Source organism: Scylla paramamosain, unplaced genomic scaffold, assembly GCF_035594125.1.
Source record: "Scylla paramamosain isolate STU-SP2022 unplaced genomic scaffold, ASM3559412v1 Contig4, whole genome shotgun sequence".
In the NCBI taxonomy this organism is placed as follows: Eukaryota; Metazoa; Arthropoda; class Malacostraca; order Decapoda; family Portunidae; genus Scylla; species Scylla paramamosain.
The window spans coordinates 833,643-854,079 of record NW_026973669.1 but is presented as its reverse complement, the minus strand read 5'-3'; the positions used below and the strand labels follow the sequence as shown (position 1 = coordinate 854,079).

The 20,437-nt window shown below is 42.5% G+C and overlaps 1 protein-coding gene across 4 annotated transcripts in view; it reads right to left on the bottom strand.

The window, feature by feature from the left end:
- The window catches only part of LOC135096392 (methyltransferase-like protein 27), a 38,901-nt gene extending 18,791 nt beyond the window's left edge, over window positions 1–20,110 (bottom strand). Inside the window, exons 1-2 of one of the 4 annotated variants that reach the window (XM_063997860.1) lie at window positions 19,573–20,107; window positions 1,280–1,414 (exon numbers count right to left, since the gene is read on the bottom strand). In XM_063997860.1, the coding sequence (XP_063853930.1) occupies window positions 1,280–1,414; window positions 19,573–19,596 (159 nt within the window). In that variant the 5' untranslated portion in view covers window positions 19,597–20,107. Of the gene's footprint in view, window positions 1–1,279; window positions 1,415–2,244; window positions 2,395–5,480; window positions 5,583–19,572 lie in introns of those variants that run through there. The other 3 variants (XM_063997861.1, XM_063997862.1, XM_063997863.1) reach the window with 3 other exon arrangements.
- Between the last annotated feature and the right edge of the window lie 327 nt (window positions 20,111–20,437).

Sequence of the window (20,437 nt, the reverse complement as noted above, 5' to 3'; positions counted from 1 at the left end):
TAGGTGGGAGATAGGTATCTCCAAAAGCCTGCCGGCGATTGTTGTGCCTTGCAAGTTAATACGAGTAGATAGTCCACACCAACTTCTCAACAGGAAGTGAAGTAATGGCACACGAGAGCGGTCAGTACACTCTCTCCTTTTGTCTGTGGTCGTAACAATGTATATAAAACTAATGCAAATTCCTGGAGCCGAGCGGTGTTTCGGTGAATGTGAGGACACACACTCAGACCTGCAATTGTCACAAAGCATGGTTTTACCAAAGTGGTGTGTGACTCAAGGCACCTCCAAAATGAAGAGTGAGCTTACTTTAAATGACTGTAGTAGCTAAAGGAAGCAACACATTACCACTCAAATGATAACATTTTTACCAGCTTCGCATTTATTTGATTGCATAAAAAAAAAAAAAAAAACTACAAACGAAAAAAAAAAAAATACATAAAATGAAACGAAAATTCCAGAGCTGTAACACATAATGAAATAAATGAAATACTTCAAGAGAATAAACTACACATAGATTTTGTTTGTACTAACGAGTACAATGTACAGTAGCTTCAAAAAAATCATTAGAAGGATAAAACAAGATTGGTAAACTGGTACATTTTTGGCGCAACTGAAAACTAATAAAATTTAAAAAATCTGACGTAAATTAAGTTTATCAACCATTAAGAATTAGTATATGTAAAAAATAACCCTTTATAACTAGATTTAGATTCCTTTCTAATTAAAAAAATAAAATAAATAATAAATAAATAAATAAATAAATAAATAAATTCCTTTTTACAATCAGAAAAATTATAAGGTAATAAGAAGGAATAGGTCTCGTTACATTAGGAAGTCTTGAGGTACATAGGGAGATTTATGTAACTGATCCAAATGGTGAAAGTTACAATCCCTATTTACCTGAAGGGAGTGTCAGCATCTCATACGCGGTGCACATTCCATGCAGCGTCACTCAATCCTTATTTAACCAAGCAAATCATGACAAGTCACACTGACAACACGGTTTGGCGGCAAGGACATTGCATGCTTGCGCAACAAGTACATTTATCAAGAAGTCTTCTGGCAGTAAAACTTAATATCTGTCTGGTTGCAGACCATCCATCGTGGTCCTCTATCATAATCAGATGGATAACCTTTGGGCCCTTACATTCACGAAAACATCCCTTGGCTCCTGGACTAAAAGGAAGATTTGTCTCCATTTCTCCTCATCCTTTGTTGGATAGCTCAAGTCGGTCGGCCTGAATCCTTCTCTCTCCCTCTTTTTCTCCACGGTACTCACTTTGTCATAAGAAGAAGACCAGGAGTTGTAGTATTTTGTCACCTGGTCGGATTTAAGCCCAGGCAGGTGGCACTCTTTGTTCTTCTGGTACGCCAAGCTCGTGACACTCGCTTCACTCATGTTGGAAGGGGAAGGCTGAGTGGCGGAGAGGAGAGAAGGAACAGCATTAGCCCCACTCTCTCTCTCACACACACACACACACACATACACATGTAGTAAAGATGTCATTGGTATGGAAATGACCAACGAGTGTATAGCCACTCTATGCGAAAAAGTCAGTTATTACAGCCTTACATCTTAGCGCAAACTAAAGAATGAAGAACGATTTCAATATATTATATATTATTTCAAGGTGTCAGGGTCTTGGTGATCACATTAAATATTTCTTCAATTCTCTCTCAACTTCTGACATTTTGCCTCTTACAGAAAGATGCCTCTGATAACAACGGACATTTTTACCTCTGTTAACTTGATATCATTCTTATCTTACTAGGGACTTGCGATCTCAGAGTGCTATTTATAAACTCATTATGATGAATTTCAATAAAAAAAAGAATAATTCCACCTTTCTAAAAAGAAATATTGAGATAAACAAAGTCACTTTAAATTTTCTTAACGTGTGCAATTTACAGAAAACATAGATGTAGATAAATTTCTTGATACCTCACTTGCACTTCTACAAAACAACTCGGCACGTGTGACGTGTTATCCTTCCAACAGGCTGTTGCCACCTTTCCGAACCATCCCGTCTCTCAGCAGGCTGTTCTTTTTATCTCTCTGTAAATTATGTCACAATACTCTCTATTCTCAACACAAACCTATCCATTATATATATATATATATATATATATATATATATATATATATATATATATATATATATATATATATATATATATATATATATATATATATATATATATATATATATATATATATATATATATATAAGTTATTAGAGTTACCTTTAAAAGTTCGGTGGCCAGGAATGTTTAACGGGCACTTTCTTAAGAAACCGAGACTCTTGGTATAAACGTAGTGTTTTCAGTAGTTTGTATCACTAGAGCCTTGATTCAATAATTTTGTTATCCTTTACGTCTGCTTTGTGTGGCAGATTCTCGCCAAGTGCCTCCTACTGACTGCCTCGTTCACATCTCACATCTCCTTGAATTGAGGTTTCGACCATACTTAAGTGAACTTCGTAATAATTCAATGAAACGTAATACGAAGCTCCATTGAGACTGCTGAGTCATAATCTCTATATCAAATTCAAAATTATACATGTACGTAAAATCACTTACAATAATTAGTTACTAAAATAAATGTATTATTATAAAATTTATAAACCTTATATGTTTTTTTTTTTATGTAGGAGGGACCAAGGGCAACAAAAATACAAAAGAAAAAGAAAAACACTGAGATGCCAGTCCCACAAAAGGGTCCAAAGAAGTGGTCAAAAATTGAAGGATAAGTTTCTTGAAACCTCCCTCTTGAAGGAATTCAAGTCGTAAAAAGGTCGAAATACAGAAGCAGGCAGTGAGTTTCAGAGTTTACCAGAGTAAGGGATGAATGATTGAGAATACTGGTTAACTCTTGGATTAGAGAGGTGGACAGAATAGGGGTGAGAGAAAAAAAAGTCTTGTGCAGCGAGGCCGCGGGAAGAGGGAAAGCATACAATTAGCTAGATCAGGAGAGCAGTTAGCATGAAAATAGCGGTAGAAGACAGCTAGAGATGCAGCATTGCAGCGATGAGAGAGGGGCTGAAGACAGTCAGTTAGAGGAGAGGAGCTGATGAGACGAAAAGCTTTTGATTCCACCCTGTCTAGAAGAGCGGTATGAGTGGAACCCCCCAGGCATACTCCATACATGGACGGATAAGGCCCTTGTACAGAGTTAGCAGCTGTGGGGGGGTGAGAAAAATTGGCAGAGATGTCTCAGAACACCTAACTTCATAGAAGCTGTTTAAGCTAGAGATGAGATGTGAAGTTTCCAGTTTAGATTATAAGAAAAGGACAGACCGAGGATGTTCAGTATAGAAGAGGGGGCAGTTGAGTGTCATTGAAGAAGAGGGGATAGTTGTCTGGAAGGTTGTGTCGAGTTGATAGATGGAGGAATTAAGTTTTTGAGGCATTGTACAATACCAAGTTTGCTTTGCCCCAATCAGAAATTTTAGAGAGATCAGAGGTCAAGCGTTCTGTGGCTTCCCTTCTTGAAATGTTTACTTCCTGAAGAGTTGGACGTCTATGAAAAGACGTGGAAAAGTGCAGCGTAGGAGTGGATAGGACAAGAAGTTTGGTTTAGAAGATCATTAATGAATAATAAGAAGAGAGTGGGTGACAGGACAGAACCCTGAGGAACACCACTGTTAATAGATTTAGGAGAAGAACAGTGACCGTCTACCACAGCAGCAATAGAACGGTCAGAAAGGAAACTTGAGATGAAGTTACAGAGAGAAGGATAGAAACCGTAGGAGGGTAGTTTGGAAATCAAAGCTTTGTGGCAGACTCTATCAAAGGCTTTTGATATGTCCAAGGCAACAGCAAAAGTTTCACCAAAATCTCTAAAAAAAGGATGACCAAGACTCAGTAAGGAAAGCCAGAAGATCACCAGTAGAGCGGCCTTGACGGAATCCATACTGGTGATCAGATAGAAGGTTGTGAAGTGATAGATGTTTAAGAATCTTCCTGTTGAGGATAGATTAAAAAACTTTAGATAGGCAGGAAATTAAAGCAATAGGACGGTAGTTTGAGGGATTAGAACGGTCACCCTTTTAAGGAACAGGTTGAATGTAGGCAAACTTCCAGCAAGAAGGAAAGGTAGATGTTAACTGACAGAGTTGAAAGAGTTTGACTAGGCAAGGTGCAAGCACGGAGGCACAGTTTCGGAGAACAATAGGAGGGACCTCATCAGGTTCATAAGCCCTCCGAGGGTTTAAGCCAGCGAGGGCATGGAAAACATCATTGCGAAGAATTTTAATAGGTAGCATGAAGTAGTCAGAGGGTGGAGGAGAAGGAACAAGCTCTGAATTGTCCACTATATACATAGTGTCTCGAAGCTCTGGCTGCTTCATCCCTTGTTAATTATTTTGTGGGATATTTCCTACATCAGTGCCTACAAGCAATGTAGGTCCAGTTAAGCCTCGCCGCCCGAGTAATGTATATTCCGCCTTTGTTGACAAAACAAACTTCACTCTTAACTCATGTAGGAGAGAGAGAGAGAGAGAGAGAGAGAGAGAGAGAGAGAGAGAGAGAGAGAGAGAGAGAGAGAGAGAGAGAGAGAGAGAGAGAGAGAGAGAGAGAGAGAGATTGCATATGGTGTGTGTGCATGCATGCTTCATTAACACGGGCAACAATGTCTGGCTATACAGCCTTCTTTTGCTTGGCGGTCACTCCCGGATCATTTTTATCCTTTGTTATATTTTTTCTTTCCTGTGTGAGGTTTACAATGAGTAATGTTTCATAGCTGCACTAATTTCTTTCACTCTTGGACCTGCTGCCGTGTTCTGCAGCCATCTTACGGACAAGCGGCGTGTTGGCCAGGCGGGGAGAGCGCTTTGTTTACATCCGCTAGATTTATCGACATGTCAGGAAATCAGTAGAATTACTTAGATATATTCAAGGTTAATTCACAAACATAAACTCCCACCAAAAGAGTGACATCTTGCTAGATGTGATTCAAAATAATGTTGCTACATTTAGAGAAGCCGCTACTTCAGCGGCATTTCTACTCCTAGAGTAACTTTTACCTTGAAAGAAAAAGTTGCTTTTAGAAGCAAAGTCGAGGATAAAAGCACTTGTAGGAGTGCTGCTAGGAGTGCTAGGGCTCTTTATTAATACGGGCCCAGGTCTGCTATGCGTCAAAAAAAAAATAAATAAATAAGTAAATAAATAAATAAATAAACAAATAAATAAATAAAATAAATAAATAAATAAATAAATAAATAAAACAAAATAAAATAAATTAATAAATAAATTAAATCACTTAACTTCCTTCTTGTACTGTGAAAGAGATGGAAGCAAAGTCAGAAATCTCAGAGTAAAATCAGAGGCAATTTCATAACACTACCTTTGCATTATGAAATTCCTGTGAATTGCCAAATATACATGCATGTAAAGATTGCTTCCTTGGTCATGTTTATCTATCATGTTTCTCTCTCTCTCTCTCTCTCTCTCTCTGGTTGCCTTTAGCAGACAAGTCTCACCTTGCTGTGTGCGTGTGTGTGTGTGTGTGTAAGCGAATGCAGATATGCGGCACGGAGCGGGGAGATGGAAGTGCAGTGTGCGAGATTCTGACGGATTGTGAGTTGTTGCCTCGTAACATCATGGAGGGAAGTGATGGGAGGGAGAGGGAGGTGAGTCTCTCTCTCTCTCTCTCTCTCTCTCTCTCTCTCTCTCTCTCTCTCTCTCTCTCTCTCTCTCTCTCTCTCTCTCGTCATTGTGCTGTTTGATGTCACTACTCCAGTATCTTTCCAACAGAAGATCGCCAGAAAAGAAGCGATGCCATGAAGTGCAAAAACACGAATATTAACCTTGGGGTAAAACTGGTGAGTAATAACTGAAGACCACCGTTGTGCAGGGAGCGCCGCGGTGCAGTGTTAGCGTGCACTTCAGGGACTCCTCAGGCTTGTTAGAATGGATGTTCCCTTTTGATGGTGAGCAATACTTATTGAAATGGAAAAGCCTGCTGAAATATTAATCAAAATTTAAAACAAAATGATGTGAGTGAACAGACAATTTATGAATTTTCTTGTTAATTTATCTACCATGATTAGGGTATTAACTTTATTTATCATAAAAACTCAACAATATATATATATATATATATATATATATATATATATATATATATATATATATATATATATATATATATATATATATATATATATATATATATATATATATTTTTTTTTTAATGTAGGAAGGACACTGGCCAAGGGCAACAAAAATCTAATAAATAAAAATGCCCACTGAAATGCCAGTCCCATAAAAGGGTCACAGCAGTGGTCAAAAATTGGTGGATAAGTGTCTTGAAACCTCCCTCTTGAAGGAATTCAAGTCATAGGAAGGTGGAAATACAGAAGCAGGCAGGGAGTTCCAGAGTTTACCAGAGAAAGGGATGAATGATTGAGAATACTGGTTAACTCTTGCGTTAGAGAGGTGGACAGAATAGGGGTGAGAGAAAGAAGAAAGTCTTGTGCAGCGAGGCCGCGGAAGGAGGGGAGGCATGCAGTTAGCAAGATCAGAAGAGCAGTTAGCATGAAAATAGCGGTAGAAGACAGCTAGATATGCAACACTGCGGCGGTGAAAGAGAGGCTGAAGACAGTCAGTTAGAGGAGAGGAGTTGATGAGACGAAAAGCTTTTGATTCCACCCTGTCTAGAAGAGCAGTATGGGTGGAACCCCCCCAGACATGTGAAGCATACTCCATACATGGACGGATAAGGCCCTTGTAAAGAGTTAGCAGCTGGGGGGCTGAGAAAAACTGGCAGAGACGTCTCAGAACACCTAACTTCATAGAAGCTGTTTTAGCTAGAGATGAGATGTGAAGTTTCCAGTTCAGATTATAAGAAAAGGACAGACCGAGGATGTTCAGTGTAGAAGAGGGGGACAGTTGAGTGTCATTGAAGAAGAGGGGATAGTTGTCTGGAAGGTTGTGTCGAGTTGATAGATGGAGGAATTGAGTTTTTGAGGCATTGAACAATACCAAGTTTGCTCTGCCCAAGCAGAAATTTTAGAAAGATCAGAAGTCAGGCGTTCTGTGGCTTCCCTGCATGATATGTTTACCTCCTGAGGGGTTGGACGTCTATGAAAAGACGTGGGAAAGTGCAGGGTGTTATCATCAGTGTAGGAGTGGATAGGACAAGAAGTTTGGTTTAGAAGATCATTAATGAATAATAAGAAGAGAGTGGGTGACAGGACAGAACCCTGAGGAGCACCACTGTTAATAGATTTAGGAGAAGAACAGTGACCGTCTACCACAGCAGCAATAGAACGGTCAGAAAGGAAACTTGAGATGAAGTTACAGAGAGAAGGATAGAAACCGTAGGAGGGTAGTTTGGAAATCAAAGCTTTGTGGCAGACTCTATCAAAGGCTTTTGATATGTCCAAGACAACAGCAAACGTTTCACGAAAATCTTTAAAAGAGAATGACCAAGATTCATTAAGGAAAGCCAGAAGATCACCAGTAGAGCGGCCTTGACGGAATCCATACTGGCGATCAGATAGAAGGTTGTGAAGTGATAGATGTTTAAGAATCTTCCTGTTGAGGATAGATTCAAAAACTTTAGATAGGCAGGAAATTAAAGCAATAGGACGGTAATTTGAGGGATTAGAACGGTCACCCTTTTTAGGAACAGGTTGAATGTAGGCAAACTTCCAGCAAGAAGGAAAGGTAGATGTTGACAGACAGAGCTGAAAGAGTTTGACTAGGCAAGATGCAAGCACGGAGGCACAGTTTCGGAGAATAATAGGAGGGACCCCATCAGGTCCATAAGCCTTCCGAGGGTTTAGGCCAGCGAGGGCATGGAAAACATCATTGCGAAGAATTTTAATAGGTAGCATGAAGTAGTCAGAGGGTGGAGGAGAGGGAGGAACAAGCCCAGAATCGTCCAAGGTAGAGTTTTTAGCAATGGTTTGAGCAAAGAATTCAGCTTTAGAAATAGATGTGATAGCAGTGGTGCCATCTGGTTGAAGTAGAGGAGGGAAAGAAGAAGAAGCAAAGTTATTGGAGATATTTTTGGCTAGATGCCAGAAATCACGAGGGGAGTTAGATCTTGAAAGGTTTTGACATTTTCTGTTAATGAAGGAGTTTTTGGCTAGTTGGAGGACAGACTTGGTTCCGGGCAGAAATATAAAGTGCATGAGATTCTGGTGATGGAAGGCTTAAGTACCTTTTGTGGGTCACCTCTCTATCATGTATAGCACGAGAACAAGCTGTGTTAAACCAAGGTTTAGAAGGTTTAGGACGAGAAAAAGAGTAAGGAATGTACGCCTCCATGCCAGACACTATCACCTCTGTTATGCGCTCAGCACACAAAGACGGGTCTCTGACACGGAAGCAGTAGTCATTCGAAGGAAAATCAGCAAAATACCTCCTCAGGTCCCCCCAACTAGCAGAGGCAAAACGCCAGAGGCACCTTCGCTTAGGGGGATCCTGAGGAGGGATTGGAGTGATAGGACAAGATAAAGATATGAGATTGTGATCGAAGGAGCCCAACGGAGAAGAAAGGGTGACAGCATAAGCAGAAGGATTAGAGGTCAGGAAAAGGTCAAAAATGTTGGGCGTATCTCCAGGACGGTCAGGAATACGAGTAGGGTGTTGCACCAATTGCTCTAGGTCATGGAGGATAGCAAAGTTGTAGGCTAGTTCACCAGGATGGTCAGTGAAGAGAGAGGAAAGCCAAAGCTGGTAGTGAACATTGAAGTCTCCAAGAATGGAGATCTCTGCAAAAGGGTAGAGGGTCAGAATGTGCTCCACTTTGGAAGTTAAGTAGTCAAAGAATTTCTTATAGTCAGAGGAGTTAGGAGAGAGGTATACAGCACAGATAAATTTAGTATGAGAGTGACTCTGTAGTCGTAGCCAGATGGTGAAAAACTCGGAAGATTCAAGAGCGTGGGCACGAGAGCAAGTTAAGTCATTGCGCACATAAACGCAGCATCCAGCTTTGGATCGAAAATGAGGATAGAGAAAGTAGGAGGGAACAGAAAAGGGGATACTGTCAGTTGCCTCAGACACCTGAGTTTCAGTGAGGAAAAGAAGATGAGGTTTAGAAGAGGAGAGGTGGTGTTCTACAGATTGAAAATTAGATCTTAGACCACGAATGTTGCAGAAGTTAATGAAGAAAAAGTTGAGGGGGGTGTCAAGACACTTAGGGTCGTCGACAGAAAGGCAGTCCGACCTGGGGACATTTATGGTCCCCTCCCCAGATGGGGACTCCGAGGCTGGTGTAGGAGTCGCCATGATGATTTTAAAATTTTTGAGTGAAGGGTGTGTGTGTTATTAGGTGCTTGTAGTGTTTGTGTGTGTGTATATATATATATATATATATATATATATATATATATATATATATATATATATATATATATATATATATATATATATATATATATATATATATATATATATATATATATATATATATATATATACTCGTATATATATATATATATATATATATATATATATATATATATATATATATATATATATATATATATATATATATACACACACACACACACACACAATGTGTAACACGAGTTTCTGTGAAAGTACAGATTATTTTAAGTCGAAAATGTTCTATGCACATTAGCGTTTTGAGGCATAGTTCAGCCGTGGTATGATATTCAAGTGCGTCGGGCGACAGATAACAACAGCGGGCGGGTAACAATTTCAACTCCCTCCACATTACAATACAATACAATCTGAACGCATTCATTATTACTATCTCGGAAGAAAACTGTGAGCAGACTAACTTTCAGCTGATTTGCTGCTACTCTCTATGCTTCTCACTCCATGGCCGGGCAGACAAGGTGCCAGGCAGCCTGTTATTTTATTTGCCTTTTATTACATCCATACTGTCATTGTGTAATGTTTATCGGTAATCGGTATCGGTCCGTTTTTGTCATTCGTCTCGTCATGGGATACTGTAAAGCTCTAAAACTTATAGAAATCATGAATTAATTTTACACAATTTCAGATCCCCGCCATAGATATCCGCCTGGCCCAGGTGTCGTATCTGTTGCCAGGCCACACTTAAATTTCATGCCTCGGGTAAACAACGCCTCAGAATCAGAAGTCTAGCGTATTGTGGGTTCCCTGCGTGAAATGTTTACTTCCTGAACGGTTGGACGTCTATGAAAAGACGTGGAAAAGTGCAGGGTGGTATCATCAGTGTAGGAGTGGATAGGACAAGAAGTTTGGTTTAGAACAGTGGTTCTCAAACTATGGGTCGCGACCCAAAGTTGGGTCGCGAGATCAATTTTGATGGGTCGCAGGGACACAGGAACATTATCATGCTTTCAGTGTTTCAGTGTATTTCAGTTACTTAATTGAATTATTCTTCTTTAACCACAAATTCCTTTTGTTATATATGTTCATCTTCCCCCCACCTCCCTCCTCCTGGGCCCCACGTAATGGTGTCTCTGACTGCTGTACACAAGCTTTACACATTATTTATTTTTTCCCAAAATAAAGTGTATATATCATTGTACATTTTCTTTCTCTTTACTTTACTCTGGGTCGCGAAGGAATGAAATGTTCCAAATAGGGTCGCTCATGAAAAAAGTTTGAGAACCACTGGTTTAGAAGATCATTAATGAATAAGAAGAGAGTGGATGACAGGACAGAACCCTGAGGAACACCACTGTTAATAGATTTAGGAGAACAATGATCGTCTACCACAGCAGCAATAGAACGGTCAGATAGGAAACTTGAAATGAAGTTACAGAGAGAATACGAGAAAGAAAAAGCAAAGAAGCTCAAAACTTTTTCGGAGGTAAAAAAAAAAAAAATCGTATAGAAAATATTTTTCTTTTACTTCTGGTTTGTTTAGCACTTGTGCACACCTAATTAGGGAACACAAATTATAGAGCCAGGTACAAGACAAGGCTCGGGGTTGTATATAAGCCATGAAGATTAATACGTCGAGCTGCAGCATACAACTAAGTAGACGTCGAGGAGAAGGGCGGCAAAAAAAAAAAAAAAAGAGTTAAGCAGAATTAATAGAGAGTAACAGAACAGTCGAAACAAGAGACGTAGTAGAAAAGCAGTTAGTAGACAGTGTTAGCAGCAGGAATAAAAGAAGTGCATGAGTAGCAGAGTTAATAGGGAGCAACAGCGCTGTATAACATAAGTAACAAAATAAAGGAATAAAGAGAATGAAGGAGAAAAAGAAAGAATATATAGAAGATAACAGTAACATAAAGACAAACAAAGAAAAATAATGACAAAGAAACAGAATAATAAAACGGAGGAATGGCAGAATACATATAAAAAAAACAATTGTAGCAGAGAAACAAGTAAACAGAACAACGGCGAGATAAGCGGGCCGAGTAACACGAATAATGGAGGAGCCAAAACAAAGCCAGGCGCGCCATTCCATCACAGCAGGGCCGATTCCAGCCAGCAGGTGTACAGTAGGCAGCAGATATAAATGTACGCAGCGCCAATACATGACAGTACAATACCTGAACCCCAAGTCACCTGCAGCAGTGAAACGACGGCAGAGAATACTGGAGGAGGACACGGCAGGAGGGAGGCTTGAGAAGAACAGGGAATATTGAGAGACATAGAGGGCCATATTCTGAAACGCCTCTACTCAGACTGCTTTGAAAGGGCTCTACTTGAAGTCATAAGGATTTTTAATAGTGTTTTTTAGGGTTTTAATGATGAATTAACAAGATTTCTCCGTTATTAACAGGATAAACACTCATGAGAACCCAGTTAGTCATCTCTGTGGCCTTTAAAAATAGTCGTGGAGAGAGAGCAGACCGCTTGTTAATTTTAAGTGCTTGCTTCTTTCATCACTATTTTCAAAGGCCACAGAGATGACTAACTGGGTTCTCATGAGTGTTTCTCCTGTTAATAACGGAGATCTCTTGTTAATTCGTCACTAAAACACTAAAGAACACTATCAAAAACCCTTATAACTTCAAGTACTTGGAACCCTTTGAAAGCAATCTGAGGGCAGCGTAGAGGCGTTTCAGAATATGGCCCTCTGTGTCTCAATTTTGTGCGAGAATCTTCGTAAAACTATCACTAGAATCATAAAAACGCTTGAAATCCCCAAAACTTCTCACTATAACATCTGTGCGGCGCTATTTTCGCAAGCCACAAAGAAGATTAATCGTGTGTTTCATCCATTACTGATCCAGAATCTTCGTAAAACTACCGCTACAGCAACAAAACACTTGAAAACCCGCAGAACCTCCACTACAACCTCTTATAATTAGTCATGACACACCGAAACGTTTGAGAATACAGGTTACATAACAGTGAACAAGAAGGCGTGCCGCTGAAATCCACTGAGAAGTAAGGGGAAGTGAGAGGAGCTACTATGGAGCAGAGAAAGAATGAAGTTGAATTTGATCCTCGTTTGACAGCCCGGCTAGTGATGTAGGGGAAGAGTGACGCCATGCTGTGTACTGGGAAAATGAGAAACCCTCCTTAACGCTGCATAGAGAGAGAGAGAGAGAGAGAGAGAGAGAGAGAGAGAGAGAGAGAGAGAGAGAGAGAGAGAGGAGCCTGATTTCCTCAATTTTACTCACAAAATCTGGTATATTAGCTCTCTCTCTCTCTCTCTCTCTCTCTCTCTCTCTCTCTCTCTCTCTCTCTCTGCGGGGTTGCAAGTCCTCAGGTGTCTTTTAAGTGTTTCTAATCATCATTATCGTGCGAGTTTTTTTCGTCATTATCTCCCACTTTCGCCTTTCACCCTTTCTCTCCACTCCTCTGCACGTTTCCTCCCCTTCCCCTTTCTCTCTCCCCTTCCTTCTTGCGCTGCTTCACTTCCTTCCCTGATTCCTTCTTTCAGCTTCTATTTTGTCTCCTCGCCTCTTTCTTCCCCTCCTCCTCCTCCATTTTCTTAACTTTGTGTGTGAGTTCTTGTGTTTCTTTACTTCCTTCTTCACTTGTTCTGTTCTTCTATGTAGTCCTTCTCTTTGGCTTTCCCCTCACTTCTCTTCTCTTCTTATTCCTTCTGTTCGTTCCCCCTGTTCATTTTCGTCCTTTTTACCTCCATTTTATCTCCTTCCCTTCCTTTCATATTCCCTTCTCTCTCTCTCTCTCTCTCTCTCTCTCTCTCTCTCTCTCTCCAGACACACACACACACATCCACCTCCAGCCTTTTCTTCCTTCCTCGTATTCCTCCTTAATCCTCCTCCTCCTCCTCCTCCTCCTGCATACAAAGAACGAGGCAGTAACAAGCTCCGCCTTCCACCGCCCTGGACACCTGCATCCGGAAAGTGTGAGCGTGAGGGAGGGTCGGGGAAGGTCGGTGAGGGCAGGGCAGGGCTGGGCTGGGCTGGGCTGGGCTGGGCGGGGTGCAGTACACGCGGGTAGTGACTCCGCGTCATGCTGCTTATAATATAGTGTGACAATAACGCACTATTAAGTTTTAGTGGTGCTCTTCATTGTAATTTAAGGTAATGGGAGTATGAAATTCCCTTCTGGCGAGAATTTTATTGGGTCCGTTCACGCCACCAGTGATTTAAGGAGGACGGGAGTGTGTTATTAGTCAGGTGTGATATCCGGGAGGGTGGTGTGTGCTAATAGAGACGCCAGGTTTGCCAGGTTTGCCATTGCGACGCTCACCAAGCAGTAAGTGCGGCGTCGCCCTCCCGCACCACTTTGTAAACGTCCCCATCCCCGGCCTGCTTGTCACGGGAATGGGCGCGAGTATGGGGCTGCCACGCGCCTCCACACGCCTCCACACGCCCCCACCGTCACCTAGCCTTTGTATCTCGTCACTACTGCTGAAGATGGATTCACGTGCCTACATCACACAGAATGCTTTCCTATATTGTCTTTCCCTGTATGAGTCTCTCTCTCTCTCTCTCTCTCTCTCTCTCTCTCTCTCTCTCTCTCTCTCTCTCTCTCTCTCTCATTGCTCCCCTTCACTGTTCCCTCTCTATTTTCATCATTCTTCCTTCACCACTTTTCCATCATCATCACCACCACTACCAATACCACTACATCACTATTACCACTCCGCCATCTCCACTATCACCACCACACCTTGTGACCTGCACACGCCATGTCACACCCCAACTATAAAAATCATGCCACGCCCTATGCACGCCTTTCACCGCCACATTACCACACCATCACACACTCGCTTCTCTCACAATTCCCACCACAACCACTCCTTCAGTCACCAACCTAACCTAACCTAACCTAACCTAAACTAAACTAAACTAAACTAAACTAAACTAAACTAAACTAAACTAAACTAAACTAAACTAAACTAAACTAAACTAAACTAAACTAACCAACCTAAACTAACCTAAACTAACCTAACCTAACCTAACCTAACCTAAACTAACCTAACCTAACCTAAACTAACCTAACCTAACATAACCTAACCTAAACTAACCTAACCTAAACTAACCTAACATAACCTAACCTAACGTAACCAAAACAAATAATTAGTCTCCTCTCCACTACACATAGCACTACCAACACCACATTCCCACTAACACACACACACACACACACACACACACAATTTCCAACAGCTGACATGTGGAGTCCCCCAGGGGACCAAGATGGGTCCTCTATGCTTCCTCCTCCTCATCAACGACGCCCTCACCGACACCCCCCATCGCTGGAAGTATGTGGACGACTGCACCGTGGGCGTCCCAGTTTCCACCAAGAACCCGGACTACTCGCCACTGCAAGCAATTCTGGAGCGACTGCAGACGTGGACAGAGGAGAGCAGGATGACCATCAACCACAGCAAAACTGTGGTGATGCATTTCTGTACCTCCTCTGTACCAGTGCCCCCTCCCCGGCTCACAGTGGGCCCTCACCCCCTCCAGGTGGTCCAATGTGCCAAGCTTCTCGGAGTCACGGTGGACGACCAGCTGACCTGGAAGCAGCATGTCGCCAGCACCGTGAGATCAGCTACCTACAGGCTGTACATGCTGCGCAGACTCAGGTCGCTGGGGACGCCGACAGATGAGTTAAGGGGGGTGTACCTTACCTTCATCCTCCCCAAACTCATGTACGCCTCCCCAGCGTGGTCCTCCTCCCTCACACACACTCAACAGCTACAGTTGGAGAGTGTGCAGAAAAGGGCGTGCAGGGTCATCCTTGGCCCTGCATACACCACCTATGAAGAAGCCCTGACCACCCTGAGTCTGTCCAGAATATCCACCAGGCACCGAGAGGCTCTGGAGAAGTTTGGGAGGGGACTAATGCATCATCCGCGTCTCAGAAACATGCTGCCGCCCGACGCGCCTCGCCCTGTCCGTGACACCACCAGACACCACAACAAAATAACGCCCCTGAAGGCGCCGCGCACGGACCGGTACAGACTCAGCGCGATTCCCACCATGGTGCGAGCCATCAATCACTAGTATTTCCCTCCTAGATTAGGCTTACCTTTAGGATTAATGTTAAGTTTTTCCCCATCCCCTATGTACATTTTCAGTTTGTCAACTGCCTAAATAATAAACCGTTTATTATTATTATTATTATTATTATTATTATTATTATTACACACACACACACACACACACAAAGACGCCACTCCCCTTAGATCCAAAGTACTCCCAAAGATACACCTTCCTTGCAACACCAACACCACCATCACCACCACCCTCACCCTTTTCACCACCAATAACAATACAACTACATCGTCCCTCACCATCACCACCACCACCTCCTCGCTTCCCCACAGCACGCAGGCCCATCACTCATCCCTGCTGCCCCGCCCCGCCACACGCAAGCCCCGCGCACGGCCGCCCCAGCACATCTGCGCCACAATTAGCTGTAACACCCAATTAACAATAGCCTTTGTAGTGCCGCCAGCAGCCGTCGACGACACCTCCCTTCCGCCTCCCGCAGCGGCTCAATGGCTCTATAATCTGAATGCATAAAAGAAGCGAATGACATCAACAGGAAGGAGAAATGTACGTACTACCTCTCCCTCTCTCCCTCTCTCTCTCTATTCGGACTCTCCCTCCTCATAGTGTGATTATCCTGCTGAATGGGAGGGCGGACGCTGCTGCCTGGCCTTTGTGTCACGTGTAAGCCGCCCACCCAGGAGAAACCAAACCAGACACGAGCCGCCCCTTCGCCTCTCCTGACGACACTTTCACGCTCACGACGAGAGACGAGGAGGAGGAGGAGGAGGGAGAAGACAAAGGAATACAAAGGAATACAAAGGAAAGCCAAACAGCAACAGACCTTTTGATCCTTGCAAGGCTGTTTGGTAACTACTTCTAACTAGCTACAGGGAAGAGAGACAGGACAGCATAGCAGAAGGAGGAGAGAGAGGAGAAGAGGGAGAAGAAGAAAAAAAAGAACAACAACAACAACAACAACAACAACAACAACAACAACAACAACAACAACAACAACAACAACGACAACAACAACAACAACAAGACGAAGAAGAAGAAGAAGAAGGAAATGTTGAAATATGAATGAAAAGGAAACAAAAAAGAGAAAAAGAGAAAAAGAAATACACATAAGAAGAAAGGGGAAACAGGGAGGGAGAACGTTGAATTATGAAAAGAGAAAAATATGGAAGGAAAGAAAAGAAGAAAGACAAGATATATGATTTAGGAAAACGGAGGAGAAAAATGAAGAAAGGAAGGAGATGGAAGAACGTTGAAATATGAAATAAAACAAAACAAAAAACGGAGAACCAAAAGGAAGAAGAGAGAAAACACGGAAATACGAAAAAAAGATAAACGCAGACACAGAATAAGGATAAAAGATAAAAAGTTGAGATATGAAACCAGAAAAAAAACGAAAAAAATAACCAAACTGGAGAAGGAGGAAGAGGACGGAGAGAGGAGGGAAAGAGAGAAAGAGATCAAGAAAGAGAGAGAGAAAGAGAGTAAAAAAAAAAAAGTTGAGATATAATACAATGAAAAACGGGGGAAGGAAATGAAAGAACAGTCACAACCTTTCATAACAATGGCAGTGTTTTCGAGGAACAACTGCACTATGAATGGCCTTAACTATACACTGGGCGGGGAGGACTTTATGGTTCCCGAGGTGGTAATGGTGGTGGCTGCGGTAGTGGGGCTGACCTGTGCCACACCAAACAGTCCTCTTCTTGTGTGGTGTGGTGCTGGTGGTTGTGGATTGGAAATGTGTAGTGATGATAGTGAAAGATGAAGTGCTGCATGGTGGCTGAGTGAGAGATGTAGTGGTGACGGTGATGGCAAATGACGATTGCCTGGAGCCGTGGAGAGTAGTGATGGTGGTGGTGGTGACAATGAGTGGTGATGAAGGAAACGTGGTGTTATTTGTTGTAATGAAAGTGGCACCATAGGAAAAATCTATATAGTGGTGATTGGTGGCGAGTGATGGTGGTGGAAGAGGTGCAGTTGTCTTTGTTTGAATGATGGTGTCTTTGTTCTAATGATGGTGGCAGGATAAGAAGAAAAAACATATAGCGATGAATGATGGTGGTGATGGAGGTGTGATGAGTAGTGACGAGGAAGAAAAAATATGGTATTAAAAGAAATGACACTGACAAACAGACATTGTATGAACAGAAGTCTCTCTCTCTCTCTCTCTCTCTCTCTCTCTCTCTCTCTCTCTCTCTCTCTCTCATGACAAAGACAGTGTTAGGCTGGTCTCAGTAGAGCCTTGGTGGGAACATTCAGATAAGTGATGATTTGTCGGCATCATAAGAGTAGTGATGTCTTATTGTTGTTGTTGTTATTATTATTATTATTATTATTATTATTATTATTATTATTATTGTTATTATTATTATCATTATTATTATTATTATTATTATCATTATTACTATTATTATTACTATTAATAATATCATTATAAATGTATTTGATGCTGTTGCGTTGTTGTAAATTGTCTTTACTTCACTTCCCGCCTTCACAAACTTGCCCTTTTGTCGACATCTCCATTCGCCGCCCCCCGACACTCGCCCGCCTTGACAGGATTAAAATATTGAATCGGAAACAAAAATGGTTTTGTTTGGACTCCGATTCGTGTATGACGAACCGCAGCTGACCGAACAACAGCTGCGGGTGGCTTCCACCAGGGCCGCGTACGCCCGGTGGAGCCGAGACCAGGCACGGCGGTTTGCCGACGCCAGGAAGAAGGCCTCCCTGGCAAGGAAGAGGAGGGACGAGGAAGACCCTCCTCCTCCCGTCAGGGAGAGAGAGATTGTGACTGTGGGCCCTCCTTCTCCCGCCAAGGAGAAGGAAATAGTGACTGTGGGTCCACAGGACACTGGCGCGCAGAGCGCCCACATGATCTCCCCTCTGGGCGGCGACCTCCCAGCGTGGGAGGGCGACAAGGAGATTGTCACTGTAGGGCTGTAGAACACCGGCGAGGCGGCCGGCAGGGGGAGGACGCTCCCCCTGCTAGGCTGCCCCAAGTGTTGGATGTGACGGACACAGGCGAGGCGGCCGGCAGGGGAAAGCGGTTCCCCTGCTAGGCTGCCTCCAGTGTGGGATGTGACGGACACAGGCGAGGCGGCCGCAGGGGAAAGCGGTTCCCCTGCTAGGCTGCCCCCGGGACACCGGCGAGGCGGCCGGCCAAGAGAAAGCGCGCCGCTTGCTAGGCTGCCCCCAGTGTGAGAGAAGGAAATAGTGGCCGGAGCCCTGCAGGACACTCCATGACCCAAGGAGGGATTATGTTCAGTTATTGACCCAAGGAGGGATTTTCGTTCCGTTTAAGACCCAAGAAGGGATTTCGTTGTTATTGACCAAAAGAAAGGATTTCGTTGTTGTTGACCTAAAAAGGATTTCATTGTCATTGACCCAAGAAAAGATTTCGTGTTGATGACCCAAGAAAGGCTTTCGTTGTTATTGACCCAAGAAAGGATTTCATTGTTGTTGACCCAAGAAAGGATTTTATTGTTGTTGACCCAAGAAAGGATTTTATTGTTGTTGACCCAAGAAAGGATTTTATTGTTGTTGACCCAAGAAAGGATTTTATTGTTGTTGACCCAAGAAAGGATTTTATTGTTGTTGACCCAAGAAAGGATTTTATTGTTGTTGACCCAAGAAAGGATTTTATTGTTGTTGACCCAAGAAAGGATTTTATTGTTGTTGACCCAAGAAAGGATTTCGTTGTTATTGACCCAAGAAAGGATTTCGTTGTTATTGACCCAAGAAAGGATTTCGTTGTTATTGACCCAAGAAAGGATTTCGTTGTTATTGACCCAAGAAAGGATTTTATTGTTGTTGACCCAAGAAAGGATTTTATTGTTGTTGACCCAAGAAAGGATTTCGTTGTTATTGACCTATAAAAGGATTTCGTTGTTATTGACCTAAAAAAGGATTTCGTTCAGTTTTTGACCCAAGAAGGATTTTATTTTAGTTTATAACCCAAAAAGGTGTTTCATTATCTTATGTAATCAAACATCTCTCTAATATTCACAGCATCTGTTCTTGCATAAATTCTTTAATTAAAAAAAAAGAATATCACATTTCTTAAGCACAAACCAGGTACAAATTAAGTATGACAATATTACCAATATTAACAATATTACCGTATTATGTTTGCGTTCTGCTTCCGGTGATGTTATTCGGCGATAAGTAAACAATCACATGAATTAGCGTAATAATTTGTAGGTACCTGATTATTGAAACAGGCTTGCATGTCCGGTATGCAGCAACCCTGCTGCTTACATCCCTCTGTATGCGCTGCACTCAACAAAGAGTGCGGATGTCAGTTGTGTTGTGTACAGACGTGGTCGTGGGAGGAGTAGCCGGGGAGACGTAACTAAGAAGACTGAAACACACTGGCGGTGGTGATGGTGATGGCGATGGTGGCAGCAGTGGCAGTAATGTGTGCTGGTAGATTTAGTGATGTAAGAGACACGGATAGTGTATGGAATGATAGTTGGTAGTAGTAGTAGTAGTAGTAGTAGTAGTAGTAGACGAGAGTGTGTATAATAAGCAAGAAGAAAATCATGATATCAAAAAGAAGAAAATATTGTTACAAGACACACACACACACACACACACACACACAAGGGGAGGAGACAGCTCGGGGGAACACACAACTTGGGGTAGCAACAGGTGTAGGGAGGGCATAGCATCAGTCTCCCCTCCGCTCCTTTCACCTGACCCCCCTCCCTTGACACCTGTGCCCCATTCCTTCATTCCCGGTAAGGGCGGGGTGGTTGGGGGAGACGCGAACTGTTGCCATAGAAACGGGGAGATGACGCCGGAAGGAAGGAGAGAGAGAGAGAGAGAGAGAGAGAGAGAGAGAGAGAGAGAGAGAGAGAGAGAGAGAGAGAGAGAGAAAGGAAAACATCTTAAACACCAAATGTACGATAAAAGAAAGAAAAAAACTATTTTGAATGTTTACTTGCCAGAGAGAGAGAGAGAGAGAGAGAGAGAGAGAGAGAGGGGTGGATGGGCGGGGATAATAAAAAAACATTAACCACCATTGTTCTCAGGTAAAACGTACACTCTGTCACCTGAACAATGAAAGA